General features: G+C 43.8%; 3 protein-coding genes across 6 annotated transcripts; 1 reads left to right on the top strand and 2 right to left on the bottom strand.

Annotated features, from left to right (window-relative positions):
* Window positions 1–33: 33 nt before the first annotated feature.
* smim7 (small integral membrane protein 7) lies at window positions 34–2,492 on the bottom strand. Its single transcript, XM_056415433.1, has 5 exons — window positions 2,389–2,492; window positions 2,124–2,165; window positions 1,987–2,039; window positions 1,828–1,918; window positions 34–1,106 (listed from the first exon to the last, which is right to left on the bottom strand). The coding sequence occupies exons 1-5, from the start codon at window positions 2,412–2,414 to the stop codon at window positions 1,091–1,093; spliced, it is 228 nt and encodes a 75-aa protein (XP_056271408.1). The 5' UTR covers window positions 2,415–2,492; the 3' UTR covers window positions 34–1,090.
* A 2,953-nt stretch (window positions 2,493–5,445) lies between these two features.
* LOC130194405 (uncharacterized) lies at window positions 5,446–8,723 on the bottom strand. Of its 4 annotated transcripts, none has more exons than XM_056415425.1 (6): window positions 8,361–8,723; window positions 7,394–7,522; window positions 7,124–7,280; window positions 6,451–6,598; window positions 6,052–6,256; window positions 5,446–5,889 (listed from the first exon to the last, which is right to left on the bottom strand). In XM_056415425.1, the coding sequence occupies exons 2-6, from the start codon at window positions 7,398–7,400 to the stop codon at window positions 5,714–5,716; spliced, it is 693 nt and encodes a 230-aa protein (XP_056271400.1). In that variant the 5' UTR covers window positions 7,401–7,522; window positions 8,361–8,723; the 3' UTR covers window positions 5,446–5,713. The 4 variants fall into 4 exon arrangements, with proteins under 4 accessions (XP_056271400.1, XP_056271397.1, XP_056271398.1 ...); XM_056415422.1 differs by having other exon boundaries at window positions 7,124–7,317; window positions 8,361–8,718; XM_056415423.1 differs by having other exon boundaries at window positions 7,124–7,317; window positions 7,406–7,522; window positions 8,361–8,718.
* A 1,077-nt stretch (window positions 8,724–9,800) lies between these two features.
* tmem38a (transmembrane protein 38A) lies at window positions 9,801–19,350 on the top strand. The gene is made up of 4 exons (XM_056415006.1): window positions 9,801–10,363; window positions 17,746–17,862; window positions 18,183–18,300; window positions 18,843–19,350. Exons 1-4 carry the CDS (start codon window positions 10,188–10,190, stop codon window positions 19,044–19,046), a joined length of 615 nt encoding a protein of 204 aa, XP_056270981.1. The 5' UTR covers window positions 9,801–10,187; the 3' UTR covers window positions 19,047–19,350.
* Window positions 19,351–22,071: the final 2,721 nt, after the last annotated feature.

Raw genomic sequence — 22,071 nt, 5'->3', positions numbered from 1 at the left:
GTATTAGAAAGGAAGTAGCAGACCATAAATGTATGCCATTAACAATAAACTGTATTTAATGTGGTCAGAATTACATCATCCATCCCTTGGGACAATAGACAACCATACAAGTAAATGAACAGACATTGGATCGTGGAATATGCCAACTACCAACTATTCATACACTGTCATATTCATTGAATGTATTTAAACTCTAATGATTCCTTCTGGTCACATGACATCTGTTGTTCTGTCCATCCTGGAGAGGGATCCTCCTCTGTTCTCTCCTGCAGGTTTCTTCCCTTTTTTCCCCCTGAAGGGTTATTTGGGAGTTTTTCCTGGTCCGATGTGAGGTTTTGGGGCAGGGATGTCTATGTGTACAGATTGTAAAGCACTCCGAGACAAATTTGTAATTTGTGAAATTGGGCTATACAAATAAACTGAATTGAATTTTAAAAAACTGTATTTGTATAGTTAAGAATACAGACCCATATACTTATACCTCAGAATAAAGGAAATGGCTTCTTTTCTTATTTTGTATCTGCATTAAAATATTCTGTCTCGACCTACTCCACGAGAGCTGGTGAGACTGTAGATATTTATACAAAGAAGATGTAATTAAGGAGAACAGAAAAAGGGATGACCATGGTAAGTCACAAGATTCTCCACCAGCTTTGATTGATCTGCGTACTGTGGTGCGGGACCCTCAACGCTGACACACGGGTACGTTACATGAAGACTGGTTTCCCCCGGTGAAGGTCACGCATCCTTCTCAACCCTGCAGTTTATTTTAAAAGCCAGCTGGCAGGCTGGAGAAAGAAGTTGATGTTCTCTAAAGAAGCACAGAACAATACATCTCCAGCAAAGGGTGCTGACCCAGTTACAGCTCCATCAAAAGGTACACATGTAACAACTTCTGTTGGACAAAATAAATACCTTGAATATATTCCTGTACAGCCAGAAGCAGATACACGATGTTGGGTTGTAAAGAAAATGCATCTTAATTACAGTTAAACGGGCCAAAAGAACAGAAAACCCAGATTCAGGAGACGGTTATAGAATCCATCTGGAGTCAGCATCCTGATGGAAGTCCAGTCGCCTCAAATGTTGATCAAGACCCAAACAATCTGTCAGGAGGGAGAAGAAACAACTCCATCAACGTCTACGATTCTTAAAATTAATATTCTGGGACATGTAAGAAAGATATATAACAATTATAAAGGAACGTAGGCTTGATAACATAAATATACAAAATAAATGTATATCAGATATTGCTGGTAAGTAGTTACCTTCGCATTGAAAATGCGGAAGGTTATGTTTTGATCGCCGCGTATTTATTTATTTGTATGCGAGTTATTCGCATAACTCAAAAAGTATTAAACCGAATCGCATGAAATTTGGTGGGATGATTGGTTATTATCCGGGGACCATTTGGATCGATTTTGGGATCGATCGGGTTAAAGGTCAAGGTCATGAAAAGGCCAAAATGTGGCTGCGGCGAAGGTATGCGCTCGACCGAGTGCCTGTTCTAGTTTCTTCCTCGAAGACTTGAAACATTTGATAACAAATGTATATATAAATAAAAAAAAGTGAATTAATAAACACTCCGTGCTCTAGTGAGTGATGACATCACCAAGATGGTGTATGAAGGAATGGCATCACATACAATCCAGGGTTCATAATAGTTCCCATGGAGCTCCATGGCAACCGGGGGCCCCACAGACACCACGTGCACACAGAGCTGCATGTTGAGCAACATGTTGGGAGAACACTTCACAAATCCCATCAGCACAATAACGTGAGTTGAGACACAGCCGCCGGTCCACGAGCATCACGTCGGTGACTCACACGACCATGCAGAACATCATGAACACGTTCCACAGCGCGATGAAGACCCGGAAGTACCGCAGGCTGAGCAGGAACTCTCTGACGTTGTCCCCTGAAACACAGACGGCGAGCTGTGAGACCTCCATTCAGCTCGACGCACAGCGGCTCTCCAACACGCACCTGCTGTCGGCGCTCCGGACTCATCTCCGAACCCCTGAGACTCCTTCCTTTTGCTGCAAAACACCCAGTTACGTTCAGCTGGTCGCTCTGCTGAGCTGGAGCTGTGAGGTCGAATCACGTGTCAGGCGGATACTCACAGCTTGAAGTTCAGCACCGCCCCTGCATTCACCAGTAAGGTCCTGCAGAGCACAGAGACACAGGTGGTCGGTAACTTACCTGTGCTAGCTGGTGAGCTGGCATTAGCTCAGAGGTAGCATTAGCTCTGAGCTAGCTTGTTTTTTAGCTAGCTTGATACACAGCCATTGAACCAGCAACTCATTTCAAAATAACAAAAACAGTGACAACATTTATATTAAACAAAAGAGTATCTGTAGTGAAAAAAGTCAGAAACCGGAAAATTACCCGAAAATCAACAGATCTCCGATCATTTTGATCACATCACAGAGACGCCTCACTTCCGTGTTCGTCACGCGATCAGGAATGCGACCAATAGCGTGTCGGCGTCGCACGTGGGGGTAAAGACCCGGATGAGGGCTGTCAGGAGACACGTGGTGGTTTCAGTTATAGCAACAACACGAAGGAAAAGCATGTCGGGGTGAATAAGATGAACATACAGCCTCTGAACAGGCATGTTCATTTGATGGAGGTCATTATATATTTATATATTATATACTTTATACACTATGTTAGGCTAAACATCCTCTCAAAACTTGTTTTGTCAAAAACAGTTAATTATTTTCTTATGAACTTTAACCGTCTTTTGTTTTTACCACGATGCAAAAGTAAAATACATTCAATTTACCCAATAAAATAAAACAATAATAAAGCAATATGACCAACAGAGATGCAGTTTCGGTCCGTGTACGTAATGTTATTTCGTTTTTTCGTTTCATTCCAAATACGGAATACGGAAATCACGTGGTTTTTTCGTTTTCCGTTTCAAAACCAAAAACGGAAAAACGGAATACCACCTCCGTATTTCGTTTCTGCTGTCTGAAACCAAAAACGACAGAACGGAAGTGCTTAAAATGAAGTCAAAATAAAAGCCAGTGATACATATTCGTATTAACCTTAGAAGAATATTAATTAATCAATATAAAGAATAAATAATTAAACGGGGATATTTTAACGATGCAAACACATAGCAGGGTAATGTTAGAAGAATATTAATTAGTCAATATAAAGAATAAAGAATTAAACCTGGATATGTTAGCGACAGTGGTGACGGCGAAGTTTAATATTCATGTACACAGCAAGAATCACCTTCTCACTTAATCGTTGCATTGTTTGATGCAACACAGTTCCTAATATAGATTAATCAAAGTAATGTTTCTGTGCAGAGACTATATTTCCACCGCAGAGTAAACGGTTCACCTTTATACCGCTAGATGGCAGTATACCTGTTATTGATACATATGTATTTAATGCCGTTTATTTCCTCTGATATTTATGTTCATGGTTAATTTCCAGCATAGTTGTATACATCATGTATTTCCTTGTTTTATTTGGGTCATTTTGGAACTAAACATTCCCACATGGAAGAGTGAGGATATGATGACCACGTTTGTTTGTGAAAACATTCTTTGGCAATAAACCTGTTTCTGATTCTGATTCTGATTCTGATTGACAATTGAAAAATAAAGAGACAGTTGAGTTTTTCTTATTAAGCAGCGTTCAGTTAGCACCCAGTCACAGCACCACCTGTGCTTCACCTGTAACCTTCAGTACTACATCATTACATCAACGGTTAATGGGGACACGTTTTTTGTTTTGTTTTTCGTTTTATGTTTATATGCATGTGTGTGTATGTATAGTGTGTGTGTTTATATGTATATATGTGTATATGTATACGTATGTATGTGTGTGTATATATATATATATATATATATATGATTCTTTGAAATAAGTTTTTTCGAGAAATCATAGGTTAGGGCACTTATAAGCTCGTTAGCTTCAGCCTCGACCCTTTCGGTCAGCCACTTTCTTCATTTGTTGAATTATGAGTGTTGTATATTTTGCTGATCGAAATAAACTAACTCATCATAAACATGTAACCTGTTCTGTTGTGACTGCTGTCTTACTCCTCTGACTACATCACATCATCATCAACATGTAACCTGTTCTGTTGTTACTCTGCAGTCTTACTCCTCTGACTACATCACATCATCATCATGTAGTCCTCTGGTCTCCAGAAGGATGGAGCTCTGTGTTGTGTGTGAACATGTTCTGAGGAGTTGACTCCATGAGTTATTGTATCAGACTGAAACATGGAGAGCACAGCTCCTCTCACATCTCTAAGATGTCTCACATAGTTTATAGTAGTGATTGTTAGGAGTTGTTGTCTGTGTTTAGCCGTATGGCTATATCTCTGCATGTACATTTAGATAAGCCATATTCAGCTCAGAGCCTTCTTTAGCTCAGAGCAACAGGCCATGGCCTTCTTTAGTTTAGAGCAGCAAGTCATGGCCTTCTTTAGCTCAGAGCAGCAGGTCGTGGCCTTCTTTAGCTAATAGCAACAGGTTTAGCTCAGAGTAGGCCTAACAGGTCATGGCCTTTAGTTCAGAGCAGCAGCTCACATGTAGGCTACTTATATCTGATCCAATGACATCTGCACACTTCTAGATTAGTAAAGAAAGACAATCTTTGGTATTTTCTAATTCTTTATGTCAAGCACAAGTTAACTACTCCCCTAAAAGAGGAAGCCTTCAGAATTAGTGGTAGCATTGCATTAGGATTACATTCCTGTATTTGAATTGTATTGCTGGATCTCAATTCCTCTGATTCTTCCATCTGCAGTTAATCTGCTCGCATGATTTACATCATCAAAGTTTTGCCTTCCAAGAGCTGTTCCAAATGAAAAGTGAATGTCAGATGTATGAACCGTCCTGACTGAGCTTCACTGAAGCTTTATACCTGCTCCAAGCTCAGGTCAAAATGATGTTTAGTATGATGTGATTTATAGGTTGGCTCAGATTGTTTATCATTGATGTTTGTTCCTGCTGTTTGATTGTCGTGCTCAGACATCAGCTGTGTTCTTAGTGAAGCAATAGGTGTCAGATTGACATCCAAACTGAGGGTGTCAGGGTCCTTAAGCTGCCCTTCATAAACAAGCGAGGTTCCCAACCACATCGGGGTCCTCCTCCAGTGGGAAATCTTCACACTGGGTCCAAATCTGTGACATCCGGCTGTCGGGGAGACCGACTTATGAGCCTGAAACAAGTGATACAATGGTGGCTGATGTATGAAGTTATCATGGCTTCACCGCCCTAAACCGGCTGCAACCGTCTTGTGTGTGTATATTTTGGGGTGTACGTTTGTTACCTAGGTCAGAGGTCACTGAACAAGCCATCTTCCAGTGCCTTACAGGGCAGGGGGTCAACACACCGTGTCACTCTCAATAGTTGGTGTTACAGGTCCAGCCTTTCCCATTAGAGATTAAAAATGAAATTCGTGCCAGACTTTGAAGACATAAGTGTTTATTCAAAAAGAACATATTTCTCCCTTTAAACCCCCAACATTTGAAGAAAAGAAAAAAACATCCCGTCAGTTGAACCAAATAAAAAGCACAGACAAGAACAATTTGGACACACAAAAAAACATCAGCGTTGACAACTTCTCCTTGAGATGTCGATGAGGCCTTTGAGTCCATCTTTGAATGGTTGTGGCAGATTATTCACTGCATTGTCCAGCAGTCCACTTGTATCAGGGCACTGCAGAGCAAATCCCCTCACTGCAGCTTCCTGGTCCTGTGACCTTTGAAATGGTTGGTGCCAAAGTCTGACACTGTCAGTGAGCCCACTTCCTGGTCGTACCAGTCTGCAGCCACAGATGCATTTGGCAAAAGGTCTGTCGACAGCTTCTTTGGGCATCCATCTCTGGCCAAGTAATTTGGTATCCCCCTCCCTGTAATAATAATTCAATGTGGCTGTCACAACCATGCCATGTATTGCAACATGCTCCTTCTAGTATTTGATTAAACATGTTTAAGAAACATTCAATCGTAAAACATTTTGAAAATAATTATTCACATTAAAAAAGGCTTGAAAGACCAACCCGAAGACATACCAGGAATCCTGTGTGCATTCCATGCTTGCACAGTTCGGTTAACACCGATCTGGGCTAACTGGCATGTCAAAGATGACACACAGAACCGAGTCATCTGGTCCTCCATGTCCAGCTCCTCCTGATCCACCAGTTCGACCAATGCAGCTTTCAATGGGTAGTTAACTCGGTTGTTAATTTCTGGCCAGATTCTCTCGATTCTGTGATTCTGTCATTGCAAAATAGAGACATTTTCAGATTCTTGATAAACAAATATGTTCCCCGCCCCCCCAGACTAACTTACTTTCACACATTTCAATATCTTCAGTTAACCATTCTAAATAATTAATGAAAGTGTGAAATAGTTATTTAATTACATGTTGATTAACTTTATAATCAGCAAAACCATTGTATGTCGATCACCTTTGTCGATGGTGTTTGGAGATATGGTGGCCTTTCAGTGTTGTGGCGGTGGCTGGCCAACTTCTCCTGCATGAAAAGAGTGAGGTAGAACTCCTTTCCATGATCCACTCTGACCTGGTCCCACATCCCATATTCCATTACTGCACTCCTGCAAGAAAACATAACATTGGCAGACAGCAGTATGGAGGGTAAGGCTAATGGTGTCAGATACATTTACAAAATGTGTAGTAGGTCTTGTGTTATCAGGTACTGATGAGGTGAGATGAGTTGTAACTTGCTGCTTAAAAGGGTTTCTGTAGTTTTCAATAAGTTTAATTTAAGTCCTTTTTTAGACCAATATGAATGCAATTTAATACGTTGATTCAAATCCAAACTAAAAAAATATACAGTATATTATGAAGGTTTTCACATGCGACTAATCCCACTTAAGTTGAGCATTTTCTTTTAATACATTAACAAGCCATATTGAATTTAAATCCACTTTCGAAAATGTCGTCTCTTCCTAATCAAGTACATTTTCAGAGCTGACAAAATGGTATTCAAGAAATTGTAAGATATTTCATTTTAAATGCATTTTTGTTTTAAGGACCCACAGACACCCTGTTAAAACACCTCATAAAATGGGGATGATTTGTAATGTTTAGGGTACAAGGACAACAGTGTTTTCAATTACCTGTAAACGTCATTGTAGATGGTGAGGTTGTTCTTTACAGGCATAGTAGCTTGTCCAAAAATTTTGCTGGAGAAGCCATCTATTGCCAGCACATGAGTCACGCCAAACATGACAATCTTCTCATTTTGGTCCATGTGGATTTTGTGACCCACATAGGCTGCATGGTAAGGAAGAGGGTTGAGGTTCCTTGCTCCCTTAAACAGACAAAAAAGAACATCATGACCTTATTGAATAGCACAACATATTCTAATTTGAGAAAAAAAAAAAAACCTGGCATCGTGCCTTATGGTAAGGTGGGTGAATGTTGCGCAAAACAGCTCCAACACGACCCTCTGATGCGAAGACACCTGCAGCTGCAAGACTCCCAGTCATCATTTTCCTGCCATAGGTAGGACCACCCTGAAGATAAAGATAATATCTTTACTTTCAACACAAATCCTTTATGATTCATTTGGCTTGATTTTTAGTGGGCGGGTCATTATGACCCTGAACACAGGTGTCTCATCTCTATTTATCTACATCACCCCATGACAATTTTTAACTAAATGCTAATAAAATGTAGGAGAATATACATGTTATAGTAAACTAATGCAATTTAATTTAGATTTAGATTTTTTCAATGTACTGTAGCGACCCTGGGTCAGGAACGCTACGAGACGTAGACCTTATATGGTGTTTATTCAAGGAACATAGAACAAGCTACTGTTGGCCGTAGCCTACGCCAAAACGACCGCAAACCGCCGTGAAAACCTCCAAACCAGCTTCACGTCTGCTCCGGGTCATAGCTCTGCTCCGAACGAGTCGTAACACAACAACACACACACAACAACATCACTCGCTGTCCAATCACAGACACGCCTCACAGCTACCAGCTCGTGAGACGTTCACTTACATCCGGAACATAACATTTATAACATAACATTCCCTCAGTCCGTTACACTACCTAAAAAATTGTTTGAACATGTATTTTTCATTAAATCTATGGAGGGGTGAATAACTCAATTCCACTAAAAACTGATTGGATTGTTAGTAATGGTGTTGGTGATGAGGTACAAACTATAGTTATTAGGATGTTTTTGTTTCTGACCACTTTTGGGTCAAACTGACCCGGGAGCATGACGGCTGTATGTAAGAAACGAACATAACAGGAGGGTTAAAGTATAACATACTAACCTTACACACACTTATAGTTTCGTTGTATGCATTTTTTCGCGTAAATAAATGAACTGCACCCTACCTGTGTTATTGCATTGGAGACTGCAGCTTCAAGTTGTTGGTCCGTCACTCGCTGTCTTTTTAACCCGTGGTCTTTACAAAACTTCCGAATATTGGCCACGGACGTTCCTCTACGCAAGCCACATTCAAATATCAAGTGTTTTTTTATGTCCACATCACTACAGCCACTATGCATCATTTGTTGTACAATATCTAAGTAAGGTAACAGGCTGGAGTCCATCTTGCGTGCTTCAGTGCAAAAGGGTGTATATAGCAGTGGCGAACCTAAACACGTCTACTGCGGGAGATAAACACAGAATAAACTCAGTTACCCAAAATGCAACCCTTTGTAGTGTCAACTACATTTAACCCTCCTGTTATGTGGCGGGTCAAATTGGCCATTTGTTTCTTTGTAAATGTGGGACAGTCTTTCTTGCTCCCTCCAACCATATGTTTCAAAACACACACACACACACACACACACACACACACACACACACACACACACACACACACACACACACACACACACACACACACACACACACACACACACACACACACACACACATTAAGTGAGAAGGTGATTCTTGCTGTGTACATGAATATTAAACTTCCCGTCGTCACCACTGTCGCTAACATATCCAGGTTTAATTCTTTATTCTTTATATTGACTAATTAATATTCTTCTAACGTTACCCTGCTGTGTTTGCATCGTTAAAATATTTCCGTTTAATTTTTTATTCTTTATATTGATTCATTAATATTCTTCTAAGGTTCATACGAATATGTATCACTGGCTTTTATTTTGACTTCATTTTAAGCACTTCCGTTCTGTCGTTTTTGGTTTCAGACAGCAGAAACGAAATACGGAGGTGGTATTCCGTTTTTCCGTTTTTGGTTTTGAAACGGAAAACGAAAAAACCACGTGATTTCCGTATTCCGTATTTGGAATGAAACGAAAAAACGAAATAACATTACGTACACGGACCAGTTTCCTTTCCTTAAGCAGGGCGGCATGACCTGACATGGAGGCGCATCGTGCTGAGCACATTTGAATGGATTTGACTTGTAAACAAGGAGATCAGGTGGAAGCATCAGGATGAACGTCTTACAACAAGGAGGCTTCAGTGGACATTTGGGAGCTACGTGTGTTATGACGGGGCGCCCCTCAGTGGTTGCTGAGGTATTTGCTCTTATTCTTGTTCAGTGACTAAAAGCGAAAATAGAAACAAATAAAATATATTCTAAAAAAAACATTCGCGTCGGTTGCTGTTTCTTGAAGTAGGTGTCGGTCGCATTGCAGCTTTAATGTCAACGTGTCTGCAGCACGTGGCAGCTGGTCCCGCGTGCCGCCTGCAGCTCGCTGCACGAGCGCATCCGGATTGTGGATCGTTGTCATCAGAGGGGATGAATGAGTCTTTGTATTAAAGCATCGGACTCGTGTCTCTGCTGTTGCTGCTTCCATCAAACCTCCACCGCGCTGTGGCGCAGTGACGTCATGTGTTAACTCGACGATGAACACCAAGGACAAACCTTCTTCTTCTTCTTCTTCTTCTTCTTCTTCTTCTTCTTCTTCTTCACTTCCAGCAGCTGACGTCGACGGCGTCTAATCCACCATCAACTGGCACGGACCGCACATGATATAGATGAAGATGAAGATGAAGAGGATGAAGATGAGGCTGTGCAGATGAGTGGTATTAATAGGAGGGCTTCAGCGTCACAGGCTTTCTTTCCACGCGGGTCTCTGGTGGTCCAGGTCTGGGGGGCTTCACAATCCGGACTGCGCAGTCGGAATAATAATTGGAAGGAGCCGAACTCCCCGTGACGTCAGCAACAGGCTCGCAGCATGGAAGTGTTGGCAGCTCTGAATTTGGGCGATTTTGCCCAAATTTTCTCCAAGATGGGAATGTTCCCGGTGTTTGACCTCGCGTACTACATCGTGTCCATCCTCTACCTCAAGTACGAGCCAGGTCAGTGCGCACACGTGCTTTTGTTTGTTTGTTGTTGTTGTTCACATTGCAGGTTCTCTATTATTAGATATGATGCGTGCATAGACACCACGTGATTTACAGCAAAGTTCATATCATATACTTAATAACACGTTTAATACTTAAACGGTGATAGTTATTTCTGATGTGTGGTGGAAACACGTTGCTGTGACGTCACAGGGACTGTCAGCTCTTCTCTCCAGGGCCTCAGTCCTCAAAGCTCGACCTGTTACATAAACTCCAGCAGCAGCACTCAGAGCTCTGCTGTGAGGGAACGCTGGAGTGGATCAAACCGCTGTGTTTTGAGTAAAGCCTAATACTTTATAACATTTAAGAGCCTGAGAGGATGAAACCTGAGAGAACGGACCGAGCGGAGAGGCATTAATAGAAGACCCTGAAATAGACGTGAAGTTCCTCTGTGCAGCAGCAGCGTGACCTCCGTGACCTGAGGGAAGCCCTCACACACCTCTCACTGGGACGGGGTTCAGTCACCATGGAGGTGATCACCTGAACCGGAACTGAACCGGAACTGAACCTGGACCTGAACCTGTCAGCATGTGCACACAGGCTGAGAGGTGCAGCGGCCCGGTGGACACGCATCACGGGTGAAGCCAAATGATTTGGATGTAACACTCGACACGTTGCTTCAGACACTTTGAATGAAGAATAATCAAAACATCAAAGCGGTGAGACTGTGGCTGACGGAGGAGCAGCAGGAAGAACTCCAGTAACATCGAAGCGGGGAGCTGCTTCCCTCAGGAGGCCTCCTGAGGGAAGCAGCTTGAGTCTGAAGACGAGGTTTGAGATGAAAAGGTTAGACAGAAGAGCCGTAAACCTGCTGCCTGCTCTCCAAGCATCACACACCTGGATACCAGACACACTGCTGGGGGCTCAGTTGCATTCTGGGTAATGTAGGCGCTGGGTTTTAAATAGAGGAGCAGAATGCATACGTGTTAAAAAAAGATCTTAAACAGTCCGACGAGGTTAGAGGGGAGCGATGCTCAGTCAGAGGAGTGTTGAGCAGGTGAAGCAACCGCAGAGTTAGAGGGATAAATAACTTCACACATCACACTTGTTGCATTTTATGTTCAGGAAAAATAGTTTTCTACTTCAAACGTTCAGCCTGTGTTTCTGTGAGAGTTCATAGCATCACATCGTCACACGCTGCGGCTCAAGCTCCACGACCGCAACCTTCAGCTCACTTTACGGTCACATATCTCACACCACACAGCTTTATATGTTCTCACACACACACACACACACACACACTGTCTGAGTGGAGAGTGACAGTTCAGAGGAGCACATGAATGAGCTCGGGGGTCAACAACTGTGTGTGTTGGGGTCAAAGGTCAACTCAAGCCTGACAGTTGAGTTTATTTTTAGCACATTCCTCAGGATCGGTTTCAGCAGCTGCTGTGGGAGCAGCAGCCGCTCTCCGTCTCGGTTACTGAGCGTCTCCACAGCGTGAAGTCTCTGACTTAGTCTCACAGCGATTCTTACGGCATAAACACTTTTATCTTCCGTGTTCTCTCTTCAGGAGGTGATCACTCTGACGCGATATGAACGGAATAACTGTATGAACTACTATCAGCATGTGACGTGAGTATAGCACACGTACAGCATATGAATACTATAAAGAGCTGGTATGTAGACATGACAGTGCTTATACTTTGCATGCAAATAATTCAAAACATCAAAATGATTACAAAGAGCAATAGTAATTCTCGAGTAACATCGGTGAGGCTGGACTCGCAGGCCGTCCTGACCACAGCTCATGAGCGAAACGGGTTTGAATGAGGTCTAGACAGCAAGAAAAGTCTTCTCAAGCAGTCACGATCACGTAGGAGTACAGAGCCATGCTGAGGAATGTTGATCTGTAATTAACGCGGTTTTAAACAGAGACCCCAGAATATACTAAAAAGACTTAAAAGTGCGAGGTCAGAGGAGGTCTCGGTCAGGGAGTGTTAGCAGGTGAACAGCAGATTCAGTACGGATGATCTAAATGACACTTAATCATGCATAGTCAGGAAAATAGCATTTATTGAAACGACAGGTGTTCTGTGGATGTTCATAGCATTACAATGGTACAGTGCAGGAAGACCCAACAAGGTTCACTAGCTTTAGGTAATATCTACACAACAGAACTTTTATGATTTCACACAACACCTTACATCAAGCTTCTATCAATGAATTCAATCCTATACTCGGGTCCTTGTCTAGTCAGTCAATTCAGTGACAGTGATTTATTAACATTCTAATCGTAGATTTAAAGCTTGTCCGGTTAAGCCTCACAGTGAAGTTTGAGTCTCGAGCATTCTTACGGATTGAACTGTTATCATACGTGTTCATTCCAGTGGGACATTACTGAGTCTGAATAACAGTTGCTGGACTGTTCAGCGTTGTTGGTTCACAGATACGTCACAAGGAATCTCATATAACACTAGAAAGTATTTAACAGTTCAATCAGATGAATTACAAGGTTACAATGATATTCTGATGTTTAACCTTCAAAACAGAAGACCTCGAAAATATAGTAGAAGCTGTTATGTCATCCTAGAATGGCTCATATCTCAGTGAATCACAATGTATACTAAATAAGATAGACTACATGATGTCAGATCGTGCTCTGAGTAGAGATCCACGCTACTCTTCATTACTTATTAATGCCAATGAGGATCCTCAAAGTTACTATGCGTTGTCTGGATTCCTGAAAGCTGCATAATAGACATCTTTATTATATTCATGCCTCTTCTCACTTTACTGAGACTCTGCGGACGGATTCTGAGGAGTCTTAGTTACAAAGCTCTTTAATGAGCAAAACTCTCAACGAAAACCTTTACAAGTCCAAGAAGAGTTCGCATCCGGGGTCAGGAGAAGGGTAAATGCAGTGATTAAACACAGTGATGACATAAGACTAACAACCAGAACAGCAGGGACCTGGTGGCCAAGATAGGAAAACAGGTGTTACGACATGAAACAGTGTATACATGAGACTCTACAACAGGTGGCTCCTGTGTTCAGGTGCTCACGTGAACTCATCATCAAGTGGAGTCTACAAGGTGTTGGTACACTGAAAGACACGTGACAGATGAAGACGGTCCACAGCCTACATAGTGGCTTCTTCACAGTCAATTACGTCTACACCTGTTGTCCTCATGTCCACCGAGTTATAGAGGAAACATATTCATTAAATCAATACTGTTGTCCGTATAGACCTGACACAGTCTGAATCGTTCATAAAGAGCTCATTGATTCATAGACTCTATCGAATGGTTCTGTAACTCATAAATGTTCATCCTGGGTCAAGAGTAGTTCTATAACACTGTGAGGCGTGGACTTCTATCTACCAGAGCCATGAGCAAAGTGAATTCAGACCATTAGAAAGTGCTTCGTACCAGTTCAATGCTCCTCAGTACAGTTACAGAGGGTTTTATACACCTGAAAGTTTATGCTTTTACACGTTTTCCAGTCAGAGACCCTGATATTTTAATTATGAAGAGTGTTCTACTGTCGAGTCAGAGAGGTCTGACCATGTTCATCCAGTGATTCATCACCATGTATTTTATGATTAATTGAGACACAGTCAGAATGAATCATAGTACAGTCAAGTTTCATACTTTACCAGATCAGAGAGATGTTCATTAGAGTCACGAGGGCTTGTTTCTGTACCAGTCTGAAATGTTCCATGATCCATCAAGAGGTGTTCATTCACCAGTCAAAGGTGTTCATTTCCAGTCAGAAGGTGTTCATCTCCTTCTGGTGTGTTTATTTTTACCAGTCAAGAGTGTTATGACAGTCAGAGATTTCATGTACCATTCAGAGTGTTCATGACAGTCAGAGACGTGTCATGGTACAGTCAAGAGGTGTTCATGCACCAGTCAGGAGAGGTGTCATGTACCAGCCGAGAGGTGTTCATACACCAGCTGGGGAGAGGTGTCTATACACCAGTCAGAGAGGTGTTCATGCACCAGTCAGGAGAGGCGTTCACACCAATCAGAGAGGTGTTACAACAGAGGTGTCTACACCAGCCAGAGAGGTGTCCATGCACTCAGTCAGAGGTGTTCATGTACCAGTCAGAGGTGTTCATGTACCAGTCAGAGAGGTGTTCATGTACCAGTCAGAGGTGCAGTCAGAGAGGTGTTCATACCAGTCAGAGAGGTGTTCATGTACCAGTCAGAGGTGTTCATACACCAGTCAGAGGTGTTCATGTACCAGTCAGAGAGGTGTTCATACCAGTCAGAGAGGTGTTCATGTACCAGTCAGAGAGGTGTTCATGTACCCAGTCAGAGGTGTTCATGTACCAGTCAGAGAGGTGTTCATACACCAGTCAGAGAGGTGTTCGTCAGAGAGGTGTTCATACACCAGTCAGAGAGGTGTTCATGTACCAGTCAGAGAGGTGTTCATGTACCAGTCAGAGAGGTGTTCATACACCAGTCAGAGAGGTGTTCATGTACCAGTCAGAGAGGTGTTCATGTACCAGTCAGAGAGGTGTTCATGTACCAGTCAGAGAGGTGTTCATGTACCAGTCAGAGAGGTGTTCATACACCAGTCAGAGAGGTGTTCATGTACCAGTCAGAGAGGTGTTCATACACCAGTCAGAGAGGTGTTCATACACCAGTCAGAGAGGTGTTCATGTACCAGTCAGAGAGGTGTTCATATACCAGTCAGAGAGGTGTTCATGTACCAGTCAGAGAGGTGTTCATGTACCAGTCAGAGAGGTGTTCATGTACCAGTCAGAGAGGTGTTCATGTACCAGTCAGAGAGGTGTTCATACACCAGTCAGAGAGGTGTTCATGTACCAGTCAGAGAGGTGTTCATGTACCAGTCAGAGAGGTGTTCATACACCAGTCAGAGAGGTGTTCATGTACCAGTCAGAGAGGTGTTCATACACCAGTCAGAGAGGTGTTCATACACCAGTCAGAGAGGTGTTCATACACCAGTCAGAGAGGTGTTCATACACCAGTCAGAGAGGTGTTCATGTACCAGTCAGAGAGGTGTTCATGTACCAGTCAGAGAGGTGTTCATGTACCAGTCAGAGAGGTGTTCATGTACCAGTCAGAGAGGTGTTCATACACCAGTCAGAGAGGTGTTCATACACCAGTCAGAGAGGTGTTCATACACCAATCAGAGAGGTGTTCATGTACCAGTCAGAGAGGTGTTCATACACCAGTCAGAGAGGTGTTCATACACCAGTCAGAGAGGTGTTCATACACCAGTCAGAGAGGTGTTCATGTACCAGTCAGAGAGGTGTTCATGTACCAGTCAGAGAGGTGTTCATATACCAGTCAGAGAGGTGTTCATGTACCAGTCAGAGAGGTGTTCATACACCAGTCAGAGAGGTGTTCATGTACCAGTCAGAGAGGTGTTCATATACCAATCAGAGAGGTGTTCATGCACCAGTCAGAGAGGTGTTCATACACCAGTCAGAGAGGTGTTCATGTACCAGTCAGAGAGGTGTTCATATACCAGTCAGAGAGGTGTTCATGTACCAGTCAGAGAGGTGTTCATACACCAGTCAGAGAGGTGTTCATGTACCAGTCAGAGAGGTGTTCATACACCAATCAGAGAGGTGTTCATGCACCAGTCAGAGAGGTGTTCATACACCAGTCAGAGAGGTGTTCATGTACCAGTCAGAGAGGTGTTCATATACCAGTCAGAGAGGTGTTCATGTACCAGTCAGAGAGGTGTTCATACACCAGTCAGAGAGGTGTTCATGTACCAGTCAGAGAGGTGTTCATATACCAGTCAGAGAGGTGTTCATACACCAGTCAGAGAGGTGTTCATGTACCAGTCAGAGAGGTGTTCATGTACCAGTCAGAGAGGTGTTCATACACCAGTCAGAGAGGTGTTCATGTACCAGTCAGAGAGGTGTTCATACACCAATCAGAGAGGTGTTCATACACCAGTCAGAGAGGTGTTCATGTACCAGTCAGAGAGGTGTTCATGTACCAGTCAGAGAGGTGTTCATGTACCAGTCACAGAGGTGTTCATGTACCAGTCAGAGAGGTGTTCATGTACCAGTCAGAGAGGTGTTCATGTACCAGTCAGAGAGGTGTTCATACACCAGTCAGAGAGGTGTTCATGCACCAGTCAGAGAGGTGTTCATGTACCAGTCAGAGAGGTGTTCATACACCAGTCAGAGAGGTGTTCATGTACCAGTCAGAGAGGTGTTCATGTACCAGTCAGAGAGGTGTTCATGTACCAGTCAGAGAGGTGTTCATATACCAGTCAGAGAGGTGTTCATGCACCAGTCAGAGAGGTGTTCATACACCAGTCAGAGAGGTGTTCATGTACCAGTCAGAGAGGTGTTCATACACCAGTCAGAGAGGTGTTCATGTACCAGTCAGAGAGGTGTTCATGCACCAGTCAGAGAGGTGTTCATACACCAGTCAGAGAGGTGTTCATGTACCAGTCAGAGAGGTGTTCATGTACCAGTCAGAGAGGTGTTCATGTACCAGTCAGAGAGGTGTTCATGTACCAGTCAGAGAGGTGTTCATACACCAGTCAGAGAGGTGTTCATGCACCAGTCAGAGAGGTGTTCATGTACCAGTCAGAGAGGTGTTCATGTACCAGTCAGAGAGGTGTTCATGTACCAGTCAGAGAGGTGTTCATGTACCAGTCAGAGAGGTGTTCATGTACCAGTCAGAGAGGTGTTCATGTACCAGTCAGAGAGGTGTTCATGTACCAGTCAGAGAGGTGTTCATATACCAGTCAGAGAGGTGTTCATGCACCAGTCAGAGAGGTGTTCATACACCAGTCAGAGAGGTGTTCATGTACCAGTCAGAGAGGTGTTCATACACCAGTCAGAGAGGTGTTCATGTACCAGTCAGAGAGGTGTTCATGCACCAGTCAGAGAGGTGTTCATACACCAGTCAGAGAGGTGTTCATACACCAGTCAGAGAGGTGTTCATGTACCAGTCAGAGAGGTGTTCATGTACCAGTCAGAGAGGTGTTCATGTACCAGTCAGAGAGGTGTTCATACACCAGTCAGAGAGGTGTTCATGCACCAGTCAGAGAGGTGTTCATGTACCAGTCAGAGAGGTGTTCATGTACCAGTCAGAGAGGTGTTCATGTACCAGTCAGAGAGGTGTTCATGTACCAGTCAGAGAGGTGTTCATGTACCAGTCAGAGAGGTGTTCATACACCAGTCAGAGAGGTGTTCATACACCAGTCAGAGAGGTGTTCATACACCAATCAGAGAGGTGTTCATGTACCAGTCAGAGAGGTGTTCATGTACCAGTCAGAGAGGTGTTCATACACCAGTCAGAGAGGTGTTCATGCACCAGTCAGAGAGGTGTTCATACACCAGTCAGAGAGGTGTTCATGTACCAGTCAGAGAGGTGTTCATGTGATGTGGAACTGCAGGAGAGACATGTCCATGTGAATCATAAGCAGTGAGGCTCGTTGAACATGGAGCTTTCCTCTCGGTCTATTTCCATCTGCAGGCTCCGGCGTGGCTCTCATTTCCAACTTCGAGCAGCTGCTGCGTGGCGTGTGGAGGCCGGAGAGCAACGAGGTCCTCAACATGTCCTTGTGAGTGGTAGGGACGACAGGCTGGTGCCCCCTAGTGGTGACTTTATGAAGTTATGAAGCTAATGTACACACACACACAATCTGGTGCCCCCTAGTGGTGACTTTATGAAGTAATGAAGCTAATGTACACACACAGTCTGGTGCCCCCTAGTGGTGACTTTACAACATGTTGACAGGCTGTCATAAGCCAATGTACATACCCGGTGCCAGAAGAAGAGCTCTTATCCCCGAAGAGAAAAGCCTGGACTGTCCTGAATAACTGGATTGGTCTCCAGAAGAAGTTGACTCCATAAGATGACGTCGTCCTCTTCTCTCTGCAGCCCCACCAAGGCCAGCCTGTACGGCGCCGTGCTCTTCACCCTGCAGGAGGCTCAGTGGCTGCCGGTGTCCAAGAGCACCCTCATCCTCGTCTTCACCCTCTTCATGGCCACCAGCAAGGTCAGAGCCCGACAGTCTCGGATCTGGTTGACTAGAGCACACAGAGCAGCACAAACTAAATACATTACTGGTTTTATTTAGTTAGTTAGTTAAAAATTACAAAATAATTCTCCCTTCCAGTAAAATATTTGCTGTCATGAGTTGGTAAATATTTCCAAAAGCAGCCCATCTAGCTGCACTGTGCTGGTTCATATATATATATATATATATATATTAGTGTTTTATGGACTTTGAATGTTATTTTTTTTGCATGTTTTGTTTGTATCTCTGATTTTAATTCTATTTCATTACATGTTTTCAAGATGGCCTCCATTAATAATTTGGTGACTCCAGCTTTTTAATATTTTACTTGTATACAGTTGGTAGACGTGCAGAGGAACAGATCTTGAGTGTCTTTGTCTCGCTCCACTTATACTGTGTCGTGAGACCCGCTCTGCCTTGTAAACATGTCCATGTTCTTACCGGTCGACACCAGAACCGACCCGGCGGTCTTCAGTGGATCTCCCCGCTCTGAACTCTGATCTCCTCTAACCGACCTCCAGGTGGTGATGACGGCCCGACACTCTCACGGCTCCCCCTTCACCCTCGTCGAGTCCTGGGTTTCCCACCTGCTGTTCGGTTCCCCTCTGGGTGGGTCTGAGGAAGACCACCACCACGCTCCGGCCGCCGCTCCACCTTCACCTCTGAAAACCAAGGAGGAGCTGAGCGAAGGCGTCCGCAAGAGGAAGGCCAAGAAGGCCGAGTAGTGACCACTGATGATGAAGAGGTGGGACCCCCCTTCAGTGTGAGGTTCCTCCCACTGAGACCGACCCGGACCAGGACTACAGATCACATGGTCCACCCCGAGCCGGAACATCTGATCCGGTTCAGGACCTCAACACGCCAGCAGCTGGTTCCAGATGTTTGACTTTCTTTAAGTCCACCAAACAGGTTCCGCAAGAAATATAAAATACTAAATAATCTGACTGTCGATCCGACGTCAACATGCAAGTGGAGCGTCAGAACGCTGCTCGCCACTTCCTGTCTTCAAATAAAATCCAGAGAAACGTGTCTCCGTGTTTTTTATGTTTTTGCTTTTTGTCGTGTTAACGACTCAGAAGGAATGAAAGTTTCATGACATCATATTACAGAGTTATGACATCATCTCTCATAGAGGTTCAGTTAATTACATCATTAAAAACTCAAATTATCAAAATAAGTGGAAACAATATATTTGTTTTAGGTTTAGGGGACATTTGGTTTTCTATAACGGATAAACACATATTTACCTTTTTAAAGACCTTAAGTAAATGTTCAGGGTTGAACGTCCTGATGTCCCACAACAGACCAGCAGGTTCATGTTGTGGTTGTACTAGTTTATAACATGTTGGGCTGTTTCATTCACAAAAACTTGTAAACATTTTTAATTTCCACGAAGAAACAGATTTAAAGTAAGTAACTAACTAATTCAAATTGTTCATGAGTCTGGATTGTGAAGGATTGAGTCGTCGCGCTGCACGACAATTATAGAAATAATTGATTTTAGAGAATTCTTGATACAAGTTGATTTGCTATAAGAACAAAAAAAGGTTAAAATATAAAAATAACCTGTCAGATGTTTCCGCTCCGGTACTCGGTGACATTTAAAGCATTAATACAGCTTCTCTGTGCTCGTTAGTGCTCGATAGAGCTCGTTAGTGCTCGATAGAGCTCGTTAGTGCTCGTTAGTAATCGATAGAGCTTGTTAGTTCTCGTTAGTAATCGATAGAGCTTGTTAGTTCTCGTTAGTGCTCGTTAGAGCTTGTTAGTTCTCGTTAGTGCTCGTTAGTGCTCGATAGAGCTTGTTAGTTCTCGTTAGTGCTCGTTAGAGCTTGTTAGTTCTCGTTAGTGCTCGTTAGAGCTTGTTAGTTCTCGTTAGTGCTCGATAGAGCTTGTTAGTTCTCGTTAGTGCTCGATAGAGCTTGTTAGTTCTCGTTAGTGCTCGTTAGAGCTTGTTAGTTCTCGTTAGTGCTCGTTAGAGCTTGTTAGTTCTCGTTAGTGCTCGATAGAGCTCGTTAGTGCTCAATAGAGCTTGTTAGTTCTCGTTAGTGCTCGTTAGAGCTTGTTAGTTCTCGTTAGTGCTCGTTAGAGCTTGTTATTTCTCGTTAGTGCCTTCGCGGTGCTCGACAGAGCTTGTTAGTTCTCGTTAGTGCTCAATAGAGCTTGTTAGTTCTCGTTAGTGCTCGTTAGAGCTTGTTATTTCTCGTTAGTGCTCGTTAGAGCTCGTTAGAACGAGCTCTAACGAGCACTAACAAGCTCTGTGCTCTTAAAGCTGAACACACCTGTCTTCATTGAGACTTCAGTGACTCTCAGAAGGAGAGTGAGTCAGCTGCTCACTCCTAACGTTAAACATTCTCACTCTGGAGGGTTTAACATTATTTATTTAGTATTTATTGTATTTAACTCATTGAAGAGCCTGAACTCTGTACAGCTCGAGCACTGCTCCAGGAACCAGTCGGCAGAAGGTTAGTTTGATGTGACTTGAGGTGAAAGGTAAGGTCTGAGGTCGACTGGAGGTCACGTCCTCACAAACTCTGCTCTGACAAGCAATAAAGATCCAGTAATGAAGTTTGCAGGAGGTCGTTACGATACTGACAGACAGACAGAGCATCAGTGTGACCTGGCACCAAAACCTTCCTGCAAGGAATGTAACAACATCTGTTGATCCCATTACACACACACACACACACACACACACACACAACTAATCGGCAAAAAGAAGAACAAAAGTAAATAATCATAAAGCCTTAAAATGAAGTTCTCCAAATAAACAATTAACAAATGATAAAGGCCCCGCTTTGTAACGTGTTGTGCAATCAAACTCCTATTCAACTAGTCCCAGTGGTGGTTTGCAGAGGAGGTGTGTGTGCGTGTGTGCGTGTGTGTGTGTGTGTGTGTGTTTGTGTGTGTGTGGCCCAGGTTTGCAGGAGCAGCACTTAGTCTGAAGGCAGCAGAGAGGGAAGCAGACTGGACCTGAACAGACCTGAACAGACCTGAAGAGACCTGAACGGACCTGAAGAGACCTGAACGGACTGGATCTGAACAGACCTGAACCAGCTGGACCTGAACAGACCTGAACCGCCTGGACCATGTGGTGGATCCTGGTGCTGGGCTGTGGGCTCTGGAGGGGAGGAGACGCTGCAGCCGGACAGAGAGGTGAGGAGCGAGAAACGTCTGAAGGATCTGGACCTCTAAACATGCTGAGTGAGGAGTTATTGATGTTTCCTCATGATGGAAATTAATATTTGACTCCAGAAAAGAGTGTTTAGAGTCGCTGTGACTTCATTTCTGTCCTCCAGGAACCAGGTAAACCACTTACTGACCGTCTCAGCGTCTGTGATTTATCTCCCTCTCCTGGTCTGTTGCATCCATCCACTGATCCGTAACGAGGAGACCACGTTCCTCTGAGGGGGGCCGCGGTGAGGGGGTCAGCTAGCTAGACACTTCAGGAAGTGAACGCCCGAGCTTCCTGTTTGGAGATAAGATTCATCAATCTGACATTTGGCCTCCAGACATGATGATTATCATTCCATCACTGGAAAATCATTCAGTCAGAGCCGAGTGGGAGGAGGCGAGCAGACAGGAGCGTCGGCCGGAGGAGGACATGTGAGATGTTCCACCACATTCCCACGTCCTCCTGAGAGCTTCGGCTCTGATGCTCAGCCAACGGGAGGCTGATGAGCTGTCATGTGACCTTGGGAGACATGAGGGTGGAACCTCGTGTTTATTCTGTTTCCTGATCTCCAGACGGAG

Source organism: Pseudoliparis swirei, chromosome 5 (genome assembly GCF_029220125.1).
Source record: "Pseudoliparis swirei isolate HS2019 ecotype Mariana Trench chromosome 5, NWPU_hadal_v1, whole genome shotgun sequence".
Classification (NCBI taxonomy): Eukaryota; Metazoa; Chordata; class Actinopteri; order Perciformes; family Liparidae; genus Pseudoliparis; species Pseudoliparis swirei.
This window is presented reverse-complemented; position numbering and strand designations above follow the sequence as displayed.